At 44.8% G+C, this 16442-nt stretch overlaps 1 protein-coding gene across 1 annotated transcript in view; it reads left to right on the top strand.

Moving 5' to 3' along the window:
• STX1A (syntaxin 1A) overlaps nucleotides 1-16442 on the top strand; it is a 702444-nt gene that overhangs the window by 403011 nt on the left and 282991 nt on the right. Inside the window, exon 5 of the mRNA XM_069226788.1 lies at nucleotides 2175-2248. Within this exon, the coding sequence (XP_069082889.1) occupies nucleotides 2175-2248 (74 nt within the window). The remainder of the gene's footprint in view (nucleotides 1-2174; nucleotides 2249-16442) is intronic.

The following is a 16442-nucleotide window of genomic DNA, read 5'->3' as shown; positions in this document are numbered from 1 at the left end:
TTTTGACCCATTTTGCCAAAGGAAAGGAAGTTGCCTAATAATTATGCACACCTGATATAGGGTGTTGATGTCATTAGACCACACTCCTTCTCATTACAGAGATGCACATCACCTAATATGCTTAATTGGTAGTAGGCTTTCGAGCCTATACAGCTTGGAGTAAGACAACATGCATAAAGAGGATGATGTGGTCAAAATACTAATTTGCCTAATAATTCTGCACTCCCTGTAGTCTTCTGTACCCCTAAATGAATGAGTGAATGGGGTGGCTGAATATGGATTGAGGGAGGACTCCAGATGTAGGCAATGTCATCCCCTTGGCACAAGAGATGGCCCGAATTTGTTCAGATGTTGCAGCCTATTGGGGATGGTATTGAGAGGCCTTATGAGTGGAATGACACTACACCCAATCCCGCTGATGGCAATTGTCAAATTTTTTAGGGACATCCTTGCTGCACTTCATAAGTACACATAAAGAAATAGCACACACTTGTCTCAATGACCTCAACCTCGACAGCTTTCCACCCCAACTTTCTCTGAATGCCAAGTCACATGGATTGACCAAGGGCTACAACCACACCCTCAAGGAACACATTGTAAAAAAACAGTCAGCCTGGTACCAGCTCTCTCTTCTAAAGAAAGTGGGATTCTTCCAGTGAGTGACCCCAGAACTGCTGTTCAAGCCCGTGTGCTTTCACATCTGGAAGGTGGTAACACCCTTCTCCATGGCCTCCCAGACTCCATACTGGCATGCCTTAAGGGCATCCTGACTTCCGTAACACATCTCATCCAGGGCCTGCAGAAATAGGATCACATCACCTCCACCCAGATGAAACTCCATTGGCTCCTGTTGCTTCACATACCAGCTGCATCATTTATGAAGTCATCACGACCAGCATCTCCTCTTATTTTGCACTTAGGCTTATCATCTCTGGTGGTTCTCAGCACACCAGGTCAGCAGACCACACACCATCAAAATAAGAAATGTAAAACTTAAAAAATAAGGCGGCAGGCCTTTTCCATCTCTGCCTCAGGATCTGGAGCAAAATCTCCATATTCATCAGGATTGCTCCAGCGCTGTTCCAATTTAGGAACACACAGAAGATGCACATTTTCATAGGCCACTGCATAACAGTGCATTAACAGTCCACAAACCAGCTGCCTGTCCTATCAGAGTTTTTTTTTACTCCACTGCAAACTATTCTAGCGACTGAGGTATAGACCACGGTGCTACTGTCTTTCCATAAATAGAGTAAATGGTGAATAGTGATTATTCCCAATATTTGCCCTAGAGGACTCCCATTCTGAAATATGTTTGCTGGCTGCTGGAATAATATGTAACTAATAAGTCAATGGACGTAGCATGCTTCATATATTTGCATAGAAGTTACAGTCTGATGTCACCTACTCTAACAGGACAGGTGTTCTAAATTATGAGAACATATGAACATTTTATAACTGAATTAAATGTTAGTTATTGATCTGAATATTTATTCTCAACTAATTGGACCCTCCATAGATTCTTGAATGACATGTTCTTCTCATGGATTCATAAATGTTGCTTATTTTCATGGTACATCTTCAAATACATGACCTTAGATGACTCAGGTACATGTGGGGCTAATCTCTGTCACCTTGTTAGGATGGTTGAAGTATTGGTGATTTAAAAACCCTAAAAGGACAGAAAGGGTAATACATGTTGATTCTTTTAAAACTTGTTACAGAGGCCTAAGTGACACATGGAGCTCAGGACAGCATAAAAACCTACTGAATATTCATATATCCCATTCCTGGTTAGTAGCGTTTTCTTTCATTTGGTGAAAATAAGCCATGCGTGCTTTTCATGCTAACAGAATGTGCCTCCATAGCATGTAAGCCATACTCTGCATTGACTCCCCTAGATTTGGGTGATCTTTTCCATGTGGCATTTCATTATATCACCAATGTGTGGAACCAGCAGAGATTCATATGTGTTGCTGACCAGCTGGTAGTGCCCCGTCTCTTTTTGCCCATTCACGGGGATCCAAGTGCTCGATTCACAAAGCTGCTGTATATTGTGCAAATAATGTAATGTTCGTTCGTAGCTATGTCATGTGTCATACAATCTGTTGCTAATTTTTTTGCTCGTTTCTTATACCTGTGTCATTATTATTATTATTATTTGAAACACACAGGTATTGAGCAGAGTATTGAGCAGGAAGAAGCAATGAACAGATCATCTGCTGACTTGAGAATACGAAAAACCCAGGTGAGCGTTTACTGTATTTAAGGCACTATCTGTAGACCAGATGAATCTGTACATTCAGTAATACCAGCCATCCAGTGCTTCTCTACAGTATCATATCTGTAGCACAACTCCTTGGTGTTGAGAACAATCCATCTGAATCTGCTCCCTTTCCAGTTAGTTCTCACCTATTAAATAATATTCCAGTTTAAAGCAGTATCCCATTAATAAAGATATTGCTTTTCTTATCCCTGAATTTCAGTACACTTCAGTAGATTCTTTTGTTGATGCAGGCGTTGATTTATGTATGCATGTTGTTCTTTTTAGGATGCAGTTGGCAATTATTTGCTTTTCGTGTTGCAGACAGGCGGACACCACTCACTCAAGGTCTCACCCACTATTAAGGACCACCCCCCTGTCGTTTTCTAGGTTCACTGGGAAGCTTCCAAAGAATACATTGGTATTCCACCAGCTCATGTGCGCTTGAACCGTTTTTCTTATTGTAGTTCTTGCCGAGTATGGCAGCATGTTGTTCTTTCAGACTAAGGAGGTCATCTAGATTGTGGCGGACTGATCCCCAAATGTCTGTTGCAGTGCAGGCATCGCCTCTGTAGGCCTGGCCATGGGACACCGGCCATATATAAGGAAAACCATCTGTCAGTGGTGGATTTCAACCATGATAAGTTTCAGTGAAATAAAATAGTGGTGTGTGGTCAGTATACCATGCGAAAGTGGCATGGCGTGTTGTCTGACTTTATTTTTGAATTTTTGAAAGACAAATCCCTAACGTTTGTCATTATTTTCGAAAAACAAAAAGGCAATGTCCCTGGTGGCAAGGGGGGCTGGCGTGTCACATACAGGTGACAGGAATAAGCATTCCTGTCACCTGTATGCTTTCCACCAGGGATTACCTGGCGGGGTATCCCGCCAGATAATCCCTGGTGGAAATGGGATCATTATCCCATCGCCAGTCTGGCCTCCACCGCCGGGTCGAAGGTGCCTGGCCTGGCGGTGGGTAGTAGTGAACTGGCTGCTTTGCAGCCATTTCATTACTGTGTTCAGAATATGGCAATCTGAACCGCCATGCTGTTTGCAGTAATGACTGCCACCGCCGGCGTGGTGATCATTACCGCCATGTTCATAATGAGGGCCTAAATCGCCAATCCAAACAACTGAAAAGAAAATCCTCTTTTAGTAACCTTTTTTGAAGAAAAATCAAAACAAGACTAACAGTGTAGGCTGCTTCCATATAAAACAGGAAACTGACACTGCAGCTTTGCAGCATCCCAGTCCTCCTATATTCCATAATGCCCTGTCAGTGGCTCATGGTGACTAGATCCTAGAGCACTGAGCCCCTCTTGGAAAGTCCTTTTCGGATAGAAATTGCATCTCTTTAGGGATTTGCCCTTTTTGTGGCAGAAATAATGCATGGTGGGTGCGATCCTCATGATCTTTGCATTGTTTGCCTTCTGTAGACTCCTCTTCCTGAGAAATTTCATTTCTGCCTCAAGTCTTCCAGATGTATCTTAAAAGATAAAAAGAAGATAAGGCATCATGGTCTTCAAAAAGCTTAACACAGATGCTAGGAGTCAAACTATGGATGCATGGACAAGCTTGGAGAAGGCAGTTTTTCTACCTGAACTCAAACCATCATCTCTGAGGACACTTCTAGCGCAAGATCCAAGAGGAGGAGGCATTACCATGGAAAATTGTGCCGTTTTCACTAGACATTGAGAGTTGTTGCATCAAGCCAGGGCTGGGTTGTTGCCAAGAAGGCATTAAATGTCAATCAAAGCTAGGATGTTGGCTATTTTTTTCCTAAGCATACAGGATAATTTGTTTCTCTTCATTTATCTCATGAGTGGATCACCAAATGCGAAGTCCAGAATGTTCTCCTACACCTCAGATGGAGTTCTTATGAGTATACTCTCCAACTAGGGAGGTAACACTGTTAGCGGAAATTTAGATTCACTTTGTGAAGGCTCATTTGTCTTCAGCGATTCTGACACAGTTGTGCCAGAGGTGACATCATCTCCAAGGCCTGACTCTCTCACCACTCCGATTCCTGGGACACCTCTAATAGTCCCACCATCAAAACTGCACATGACATCTGATGCAGGAATCCTCAAAGAAATCCAGTGTTCCCAGTCAGATACCTACATTCCCCTCTTAGAGCAAAGGCTAGGCATTGGGCTGGACACAGCACTTGCTGTACCAGGCATTCTGATGTATAATGTACTCCAAGGCTTACCCATCTTTACTGGCCTGTTTGTCTTCTAAAGCTGGATAACATCTTGTGGTTGATTTAGTAGATTTACCTCAATCCAAGATTTCCTCCATAGATGATTTTAATACATTCCAAGTTCTGATCAGAGTAACCAACAAATTGTGACTTCCACTTCTGCAAGAAAGTCAGTCATATTAGAAATGCTACATATGCATTTGTTATCCAGACCACTCCTTCCAGTGGTCCCTGCTAGAACTTACAGTGTAACTGGTTTTAGTCTGTGCTTCGACAAAGGCATCCTCATCTAGCCTTCAAAAGGAATATAGGCCTCCTGAGTAAGACTCTTTGTTACTCAGATATGTTCCTCTTCTGGACTCTGTAATTGTGTGTGCGGTGAAGAAGAGCCATGCTATGGCATCCTCATCTACAGTTCCTCTCAACAAGAATAGTAGGCTTTTAGTCTGTATGGGCAGGATTGTCTATGTCATATCAGCATTGGTGAAGACCTCCAGTGCTACTGCTCTCGCGGGCAGGTACAACAGATCTTTTTGGGATTCCTTTCAGCAATTTGCATATGATGTGCCTCTGGAGAGTAAAAGAACATTTCTTTGGGATCTTCAATGAAGGCATAGTTTTGTTCAGTCAGGGTAAGGCCAGTGCTTTGGATAGGATAATAGCCTTGCATTAAGGCATTCTTCTCTGATCCATCTCATAAGCCTCAAACCTGAGACTCAAAAAAGAATCCTAAACATTCAATTTTCTGGAAATACTCTGTTCAGCTCTCATGTGGATTAAGAAATGTAGCACATGATGATGGAGACCTAAGGGTGGTAGGCTGGAGGAAGAGGAAAGAACATAAAAAGCACAGTTAAAATCCTTATCAACTACACAATTTCCATCAGAGGATTCAAGTGGGGATTCAACTGAAGCAGCTTATACCTTGACTTGCAAAATATTAGTGGCTTTGCCGCACCACTAGAAAGATAACTGAATTAGTAGGGGCCACAGCTGTTGAAAGTGCATTTTTGGTGGTAGTTTGTTAAATCTTTGGTCGATCTAACAGTTTCCCCATCCTCTTCATTATGCCACACTGGGTTTTAAATTTGTTCCTTTCTTTTCTGAGCAAGCTCCTGCCAAGCTTCTGCACAGTTATACCCTGAGGCTCATGGCTTCCAAGGCTGTCTTTCTCATTGCCATAATTTCTGTGTATCATGTCAGTGGGATTTAGGTGTTTCCAGTCCAGCTCCGCTTGCAACATTTTATTCTGACAAGTTGGTGCTTTGGACTCATGTATCTTACCTTCTAAAAGTGGTGTCACCCTTACATGTGGGGCGTTCTATTGTGTTCCCCATGCCCTAGCTGCCATACGTCTCTAGGAAGGATGTGAAGCTGTACTTGTTGGATCCTAAGAGGGCCCTTAATTTCTGCATCAATAGGTCCAAGGACTACTGAGTGGACAATGAGCTTTTTGTTTCTTCCACTGGTGTTAAGAAAGGGAAAGCAGTTCATAACAGACTTGTTGGACCTGGCCCTTTCTGCAAGGTCTCCCCCAGACTTTTGTCTTCTGTAGATGAACCCACTTTTGCTGGCAACAGGACACTTTTTCCCTTCTAACCAGTGGTAAAGTGCTTGTGCTCTCTCAAGCATGATAAAATTGGCCTACACCTGATTGGTACATGTAATTAACTTATAAGTCCCTAGTAAGTGGTAGTACATGTATCCAGGGCCTGTAAATTAAATACTGCTAGTGGGCTGCAGCATTCATTGTGCTACCCACTAAAGTAGCCTTTTAAAACATGCCTCAGGCCTGAGATTCCATGTAGTACAGTTTGAAGTTGCCATTTCGACCTGGCAAAGTAAATCTTCTTTCCAGGCCTAAACCTTACTTTTTGATAAAGTAGCCCTAAATGCTCACAGGGGAGAGCGCATTGTATTTAAAAGTTAGAGCATATTACATTTACAGGTCCTGGTAGTGAAAAACTCCTAAAGTTGGTTTCACTACTCTAAGACCTATCTCTTGAGTTGACTAATACAAGGTTACTTACTACATTTAATAAGTGATACCTTTGGATTAGGAGCAGATAGAGATATGGTGTTTACACTCAAATGATTGGTAATTTAAAATGCTCTTTAATAGAAAAGATGGATTTTAAGTCACAATTCTGAAAATGCCACTGTTGAAAGTTGGCATTTTCTTGTCCTGCACATTTGTGCCTTATTCCAGTGCCCTGACCAACTTACACTTCAAAGAGCCTTGCCTCCAGCACATACCAATGAACCAGACACTAGTCTTTTGTCACCCTAGACTTCTTTCACCTTGACAGGGGAAGGGAAGAACTTGCCAGAACCAAGTGTGGGGGTAGTATAGGGAATCGCCCCACTTCAAAGTCTTGCACCAGGTGTAAATATAAGACCTCCAGAGCCGCTCATCAATACACTCCTAGACCTGTGGACATTACAGAAGGACTGCCTTGCTCCCCAGAGGACTGCCTTGCTGTCTGATGCCTGCCTTACCCCCCAGAGCACTGCCATGCTGCTACCACAAGGCTGCCCTGCTGCTTAAGGACTCTCCTGCTCTTTGAGAAGGAAGTCTGGACTGGATTTGCTCCCTTCATCCAAAGTTTACTGAGTGACTCCAAGGAAAGTTGGCTGACCTCCTGTCTGAGTTACAGGGGCACACAACAAGCTCAAGAGGCCTCCCTGCAATCGTCCCCCTGACCTGCTGCGCATGGCCTGCAACTGAACCTGCCTGAACCCTGCTGGTCTCTATTGATTGAGTTCCTGATCTCAAAGAGGTGCCTCCCAGGTCCTGGATTCTTGACTAGCATCGGTTGTGTTCTTTCGGTGAAGAAAGGAGAAATCCTGAAGTTTTGAGCTATTCGTGACCGCAAACGGGCCTGTTCGTGTCCAGACTCTGTCACCAACGATGACTGGTAACACAAAGCTCTGGTGAACCCTACTCTTCATGGTAAAGAAACCGCCTGTGATGACCAGCAAAGCGAAATCTGCACTTCGCTCTACAGCCACGGCAGCCCGCGGTGCCCACCAAAACAAAGCTCCAACAATGACCTTCTGTGATGCCCAGCCGGCTCTTTGCGCTGCAGTGAAGACAGCCCATGCCGCCGGACCGGCTCTTGGTGCTGCAGCAACGACAGCCCACGTTGCGCAACCTGCTCTTCGCACTACAATGACAACCATCCGCCATGCTCTCCCTGCTCCTTGCGGTCCCCTCCACCTCGAGTGGAACTCTTGCGCCTGACTTTGAGAAGGTAACTTTTTTAGCAGGCCCTATACCCACCTGCGATCCACTGCAATTGGCCTGACCATGTGAGTTTCCCCTAGTCTGTCATGACCAGATGACCCCTAGTGGCGCTTTGTACTTTTATAAGCTATTTATACTTAAAACTTTGAAACTGCATATCTCTGGTTCTACTGATTGGATTGTTGTCATTCTGGTATCATTTTGTTTATTATATTTTATTATAGGTTTCTAAATTGGTTTGGAGTTTTCTTGTCTTGTGTTTACACTTTATTACTGTTTGTGTGCTGCATAAATACTTTACACATTGCCTTTACGTTAAGCCTGGCTGATTTGTGTCAAGTTACCAGAGGGCTAAGCACAGGTAAATTTAGTGACTTTCGTAGTTCATCCTGACAAGGATTCTGGTTGTTGCCTGAGCGTGGCTTCCACCTCTCTCAATCAATAACTGTTTTTTACCAGACCTTATCAAGTAGGATAGCTTTTTGCATCAAAAAGTGTTATGGCTTGGTCTGTAAGGACTATCTGGAGGCCCTTAAGCCTCTTTACAACAGGATGAAGTCTGCCACTATGGCCATCCCTGGCTATAGTGGGTCTTCCTGTTTTGGACATCTGTCAAACTGCCACATGGACATCCAGCCATACATTCACCACGCACAACTGTAGCAACCCTCAGGTCCACAGTGAGGATAATTTATCCCACTTCATTCTGCAGGACTTTTTGGTGCTAAGTCTACTCCTCAGACTCTTACATAGATTTTTTGGTACTGATTCATAAGATAAGGAATCTGCGGTTAGACAGAATCCATAAGAAGAACAAGTTGCTTATTTTTGGTAACTCTTTTTCTGGTGGACACTGTAACTGCAGAGTCCTTACCACCTGCCCTCCTCCCCATTCTGTGGAACAGATTTTCAAAGTTATAAGATTCCAAAGTAGATATTCTCAATTTGTAAGTTGTGCTCCACATCTGAGGGATGTTAATGTCATTGAATAAACTGAAATTAATGTGCATGTTCCAATGTTGGAAGGTGGATCAGACTCAAGACAGTGGTCCTTCCTTCCAGGGCACAGGAGCTCTTCAGAGTTTTCCTGATCCGGTCTAGTGGCTGTAGATATTAACACCCTATTTACTCCAGAAAGGGCAATTAAGCCAGTAAGTAACTTGTTCTTCCTTGTTAACCAGTCCAATTTGTTATCAACCATCTTTCAGATGGCCAGATTTAGAATTTGGCAGACAATGGACAAAGTCCTCAGTCTGCCCACCTCATTTAGAGATGGGCATATCTTAATTATTCAGTCCAAGGAGCCCCCGTTGGCTCCATAGATTAAATACTTTCGCTGATGGCCTGATGAGGAAGGGACAGTAAAAAAGGAATTATATTGTCCACCCTATTTAGGGTTGACAAAATAATGAATTTTTTCCTGTCCATCGTTGCCAGAAAAAACCTGGTACAGAGGTACAGGAAACAAACCATAATGACCCTCACACCCTGAGAAAAAACTCCCAGGGTGTGGGGGTTATTTTTTTTTGTTTTCCAAAAACAAACTACCAATTTGTATTTGAAAATAATAGTGATAGTTCGGTGTGTAGTCATCAAAACCGATAATGGTTGTACACAGTAGTTCCTTTCAGTGTACAGAGATGACTGCAGGGCAGGTGGTCATCTATAAGTTTGGCAGGCAGCGTGCCTTTGGGATGGTGGAATTAATAGCAGTAGGAATATCTTGTGTGATAGACGTGCTCAAAAAGGCCTCTGATGTGGGGCTCCCGCCAGGCTCCAATAGCATAGAAAAAAGATGGATGAAGTTGATCTTTTTTTGTTTTTAAAAGATTGTTGCTTTCATTTGTGTCAAATAGCAAAAATGTCAATCTAAAAATGAAAATGCCACATAGGAGAATGCCAACATATGTCAAATGACAAAAACCATTTGGCATGCCGCTTCCTCAGGGCTAGATAAATTCAGATTTTAAAAGTCTTCTAACTAGCTAATGTAAGTGAGCAGACTTGTTATTTTAAAGGCAGATTCTCAAATGTTGTACTATAATATGGCACCGTGGACAATACTTTTCATGTAATTAATTTGTTAGTACATTTGAATAAACTAGGTCAGTAGTAGCTTAAGGTGGACATTAGTTGGAAGTATGATAACCCCCTAGGGTGGACCTTGTTCTAGTTAGTCGAGTAGTGTAATGTCACAGCAGAGGTAATGTCCCCTCATTTTATTGTAGAGATTTGTAAAGCAGGTACTTGAAGGTCTGTTTATATATTTACAAGTTATTACTGTCTTTATTCAGATTGTCATCCAAATACCCAGGGAGGCAAGCCTTTCTAAGCAACAGTTTTGCTTAGAGTATCTTTCTTTTTTTCTTCTGCTGGTATTAGTGAAAATGTCGCTATTCTGTTCAGTGCTTATGATTATCAATGGAGATCCTATGAAGCAGGAGGAGTTGCTTGCCTGTAATCTAGGTTCTGCTTCTGTGGGATATTTACTGAAATTAAGCAAACCCCCCTACTCACTGGTGGAAGACATGACAGACTTGATGGTCCCCACAGGAGTCCCCATGTTCTCTGTTACCAAAACAAATTGGAACTGACAGGTTATGACGGCATGCTGGCTACATTGCTGTAGTTTTTCCCTTCATTTTTGGTGAATTTGTTGGTTTAAAATTGTGTTGTTTAAAAAAAAAAAAAAAAAAAGGATTTTCGCCGGTATATCTTACAAATAGGCTGACCTAAATATGTTTGACTGAGTTAATTTACTTTTCTACTGAAAAGGAAAAAAGAATACATTTATTTCATGAAAAGTGGTCTTGATCATGCGCCTGGGTGGGACAGTTCAGCGTTTGATTTCAGTGAACATTACTTCTCTTCAGGCTTCTCCATATAAAGGTGCTTTGCAGTTATCTATTCCTTTTATGCCACCTGTTACCTGTTCCTTTTATGGGGTCAGGTGCCGTTAAGCGCATATTAATGAATACTATTTAGCTCTTTTATCGAGCCAATGTAGAAAACTTCTTATTATGGACTAGGATTTGTTGCTGTCTGCTGGAGTACTTATTTCTTCGTTTGATGCTAGACTTAAGTGGAAATTTTAATCAATGCCCAAAACGGCTATTTCTCTTAAAATGTCTTGCCAATCGTTTTTGTGTTTTTTAATGTTTGTGGCTCTTCTTACCAAATTACTATCACTTTCTTCTGAAACGCTCATAATTCAAGAACCACTACATGTAGTAAGAGAAAATGTATACTTAATTGCAAGATTGGAAAAAATTAACGTCTTTATCTGGGAATCCATCAGTATGGAATGGTAGTTGTCAAAAATGAACTTGTCAAGGAAGTTGACGCACTTTCTAAGTCTAGCCCGGTACAGTACAGTTGACTGCACTGACATCGGCACCGAGGATCCCTTTCACAAAGGCCATAATAATAATCACCAGTATCCTTACCCTTGAAGATGAAATTGTCTGTGATATAGCCCAAGGCTATAATGTCTCTTATGAACAATTTTCTCCGGAGCCACACTTGCAAAGGAACTCTGTTGATACTCACAGCTGGATTGTACCTTTTGCATGTTCGGATCTTCTTTTATAGTCATAAAATGTATAATAAAGCGAGAGAGTGAAAAGTAAAGCATGCCCATTTTGGCTGAGCACGCTTAAAAGACTATCAATGTCAAAATTTCCTGAATTTCAGAGGTTACAATAAAACAAATTCTCAAAGCTAAATTGCGGCAGCTATAATACAAACTGCTGCCTATTATGTCTAAGCACTGAGGAAGCACACTGCCTGGTATACTTTATATTGAGAGTGTTGAAAAAACACCCTGTCCATTTCGTTGTCTAAGAGGTACCAACACTCATGATTCTTTGTACTGGCAATGGTTTGCCGAGTTAGTTATTTTTCGGCCTGTTGTGAGTGGGATGCTGGATCACTCTGGTTGGGTTTCCACTTATTTTCTGGGACATTTTCTCTCAGAAATCATTCTTTTTTATTGCAGTGGGCGATGTTTTACTGTGGTTTTTAATTTTATTTTCTAGGATTTTTTTCGAGCATCATGCCTTCACTCTTCGAATGTTCCCAATGCCCATTTTGTGACTCAATCATACATAGTTTTTTACCAATCCTCTCATACCATGAAGCAATGTGAGGGCTGTCACAAAGACCCTGAAGGTCAAGGAAGGCATCAGGCTTCATAGAAAACTGGAAGATCTGAAGCAACAGATAAAGGCCGCCGAGCCCTCCAGAAAACCCATAGTTTCCACTGCACCACAACTGTACTGCAACCACAGCTCAAGCTCAGGAAAGTATGGACTCTCATAGGGGGAGATCCAGGGACAGGAAATCAAGAAAAGAGAAAAAAAAGAAAACAACTGACAGTGACATTCCCATCATCACTGTTCTCAACTGCCTTCAAAGACCTTGACGTCAGCAAAAGCAATGGCCTCCACATGTTAGCAGTCACAAACAGACTCACTGTCAAAGTACTGTCATTGGCAGCGGTCAGCCAGGTCCTCAATGTCATTGTACTCCAGCCCAACAACATATTGTTGTACCACGTCAGTTTGTTCAATGAAGAACACATCCTTCACCTTCGGGACACTGCTTCACATAACACAAATCAACATCAAGGCTCTTACCATAAAATCTTTCTCTGTAAGCGTTTTTTTGCACCTAAGAAAAGGTTTTATTTTTTATAATCTGCTTTATTCGTTTATGCAAACAGTACTACTGATATATCTTGTTATCAATGACCATTATCATCACTCTCAGTACAGTCAACATACTCAATAATTGCAATTCCGATCTTACTGTGACTATATCTAATAAAATGTTAACCGAAAGAAACCATAAAGAAGTAAGGCACAGTTAAATACTATTCAATAATCCATTGTCCCAATGATGGGTCAGTGCATGCTTCATTTTAGACACGTAGGTGGTCATTATGAACATGGCAGTAAACACTGCGCCGCCGGCGGTAGCGGTAACAACCACCAACAGGCTGGTGGTCCGGACCGCTAAATAATGAAGTCAATGAGAAACAAGAAGCGTTCCATCCACACACTGCCATTTTTGTAGTCCCGACAACGGAGGAGGCCGCCCTCAGGTTGGCCGAAAGGCCCTACCCACCCACCAAATAATGAAACACCACACCAGTATCAGTTCTAGAGCGGGAACCACCGCCAGGGAAAGTGTGGCGGAAACTAACAATATAAAAGGAAACACTCACCGGAGGTACACAGAACACGCCAACGCAGACATGGAGCGAGAGTTGGAAATAATGCCAGTGCTTCTCCTTACCATATTCCTCCAGGACCGTGACTGACGACGAAGATGACAATGGTAAGTAACGCAGCCTAGAACACATGGGAAGAAATGGGCACAGTTACACACACACCCCACAACGCACTCCCAACCCCTCCCACCATCCCAAGCCATACATACTATAACAAGATGTACTTACCAGACACAAGCCAACAAATACCTGCACCAATGCACACACCTGTGCACACCACATCCCCATAGTAAAACGCTGCACAATGTCTCTATATTGTGCCAACAGCAGTGCTGGGCTCTCAAATTATATTGTAAGAAACAACAGGAATGTTCAAATAAGGCCATTGGCCAATCCATGATAAAGTTCCTGAAGGGCATATATAGCCCAAACTTGACCCCCGCCTGTGTAAAGGAAACTCCACTGGTAAGGAGCATCAATGGGGCAGCCAGGCACCTTAGGGTACAGGGGCAGGGGGTGGCGGGGTGGGAACTCAGGTCTTGAAGGGGGGGGTCGTGGGCTTAGGTTTAGGAGGTGGAGGGGGTTTGGGCTTGCCCTTGGAATGAGGGGGAGTGAGCCCGGACCGGGGAGTGGCACAGGGACCTGGTGCAACACAGGGCTTCTTCCTCCCTGGTGAAGGGGCACAGGAATGGGAAGTTCCGACTGGGGTGGACTTAGACGAGGAAGGAGTGGACTGAGCAAGGGCATGGGAAAGTTTAGGGACAAGACGGGGTGGGCCAGTGGGTTCAAACAGGTCAACACGGGATAGGAAAAGCCTCTAAGGTGCAGTTGGAGGGGATTTGGAGCCAGGTCTGGAAGTGGAGGTTGAGGGAGTGGTCGTACCAGGTGTAGGTGTGCTGGACGTGGATGCAGGTGCCTGTTTAGTATGCTTGTGTATGGTGGATGTGTGTGAATGTTTGAGTGTTTTGGGAGGAGGGGGGTAGACACAGTGGGAGAAGACAGGCTGCCAGTATAGATGGATGTTGTGTGGGTGTCTGCAGGTCTGGTGAGTGTGCTGCAAGTGTCTGTGAATGAGTGCAGGTGTGGTGTCTGAGGTGCATGTCTGGATGTTAGCTGTTGTGGTGACTGCATGAATGGGGGCAGCAGCAGTGACTGAGGGTACAGTGCATGAGGGTGTGCATGTTGAGGTGACAGACAGGGTGGCGAGGGAGGTTGACACACTGGGGAGGTGGATGTTGTTGTGTGTGCTTCGGTATGTTGGGTGTGTGCCTGCCTGTGGTGGGAAGTGTGGTGCTTGTGTTTCTCTGTGTGCTTCTTGTGTGTTGATCTGTGTGCATGGCTGTCTGTATGTGTGATTGGGATGGGTGACAGGTGTAGGGTTCTGGAAGGGGTAGAGGTGGTGGGAGGGGGGAAGGAAAGACCAGGGACACTGGCTGCCGTCAAAGAGGAGGCCTAGAGCCTGAAAAGATCTCTTGAGGCCAGACATGGCACATTGAATGCCTTCCAGGTGCGCATTGGATTGCTGCATCTGGGATGCTAGCCCCTGGATGGCATCCACAATGGTTGTCTGCCCTACAGTGATGGTTCTCAGGAGGTCAATAACCTCCTCTGTGAGGGCACCAGGGCTTTCTGGGGCAGTGGATGAGGTGCCTGGAGCGAAGGAGACGCCTACCCTCCTGGGTAAGCGGACACATGCAACTCAGTGGGGAGCGACTGGGAGGGCGGTGATGGTATGGGGGGTGGCGGAAGATGACAAAGAATGGGTGGACCCAGTAGGGTCCGCCACCACCAGGGAGCTGCCATTGGAGGAGGTATCAGAGTCACTACCTCCAGTGATAGTTGCCTCCCCCGTGGTATTCCCCTCGCCCTCCAACCCCATGGTCCCCTTGGCGTCGGCCGACTCTGCCTCCTTGGAACCGTGGGCTGCTGTATCCCCACTCGCCGGTACCTCAGCTCCCTCCCCAGATGATGCTAATGTACACAGGGACACAAGAGCACTGTGTGGGGAAACAAAACAAGAAAAAAGTATGTCAAATCCCTGAAATAGGTACATTTTTGGACACAGACACTCCCATCCAGGTCAGGCACGAACCCTCAGCAGACACAACATACGTTATGAATGTGCCCCTGACTAGTAGGAATGACCCCAGAATACACCACATTACCTTCCTGAAACACGACTCTGATACACTGTGTGAATTCAACCTTTGAGAGACTATGCCAAGCCAATACATCTACAAGTTCATAAGGCCACAATGTATACCATATGACAAAAATGGGACCCCTCACAGGCCTACAGACCCTGCCAAAATTAGCTGTGACACCATCCCAAGGACGTGGAGGGGGGGCAGGACTGCAGGGACACACCTGTCTAAGTGCCTGGCACTACAATTCATGCATCCCACAGCACCCAACTACACCCATCATAGTGGTATCACAACAGTGTTGGTACTCACCCCCATGTGGCTGCTGTGCTGCCTTCAAGCACCCATCCAAATACAGATAGGCCACTGCCAGAATGCGGGCCATTAGGGGAGTCAGGGTCCGACAGGCACCCCTTCCTCGTTGGAAGGCCTTCCCCAGCTGGGCCTCTCCGGTCTTCCCGGCCCAGCGCCTCAGGTCCTCCCACCGCTTCCTGCAGTGGGTGCTCTGCCGGTTGTAGACCCCCAGGGTCCGCACTTCTTTGGCAATGGCTTGCCACAGGCCCCTCTTCTGATGGGCGCTGACCTGCATGGGACACACAGAGTAAAGAAACAGATGTCAGTGTGGGTGCCCCATACACAAATGCCATGCCCATTCATACTGACATGGCCTATGGAGACTTGCAGATGAACAAATTACAAGCAGAAAGTGGCAGACAAACTACGGCTGGGCAGTCACACAGCGAACACAAACACATACAGGCATCCGCCACAATCACACACATCTAGGGATGACAGACAGCAACTCACCTTCTCCTCTGGTTGCCTATACAACTTCGCATACAGGGGTAGGACCCCACCCACCAGCTTCTCAAGCTCCTCCACGGTGAAGGTCGGGCCCGTTCCCATGTCACACGCGCCATCTCAGGGACCAGAGTCAGGACACTGCAGCACACACAGTGGAGTTCTACCCTTCACGTAATGCAGGAGTCAAATGTCAAGGGTCTGATCATGATCAGCGGTGATCATGATTGGCCCAGGTTCCCCATTGACAACCATGTAATCCAATGATCAGGTGCACTGCGGTGAACACCGCCTACTGCCATGACGACTAACGCCAGCGGAATGAAGTCGTCCACACTACCATACCTGGATGTCAGGAGACTGCCATTTTGCTTTCACACATCTCCATAGGCTGGCCGGGGGCCTCATCCATGGCCCCATCCTCGCTCCCCTTTGTCGATTACTGACATGATTCTTTGATCCCCGCATGTACTCATGGTTGAAAGTGTGTCAACAATTTGATGCCATTATGACAGAGAAACCTCAGCACACATTAGCCTGACGGTGTACCT

The sequence above is a fragment of the Pleurodeles waltl genome, chromosome 3_2 (genome assembly GCF_031143425.1).
Source record: "Pleurodeles waltl isolate 20211129_DDA chromosome 3_2, aPleWal1.hap1.20221129, whole genome shotgun sequence".
NCBI classification, from domain to species: Eukaryota; Metazoa; Chordata; class Amphibia; order Caudata; family Salamandridae; genus Pleurodeles; species Pleurodeles waltl.
The sequence above is the reverse complement of the archived record's forward strand: the minus strand, read 5'-3'. Positions and strand labels throughout refer to the sequence as shown.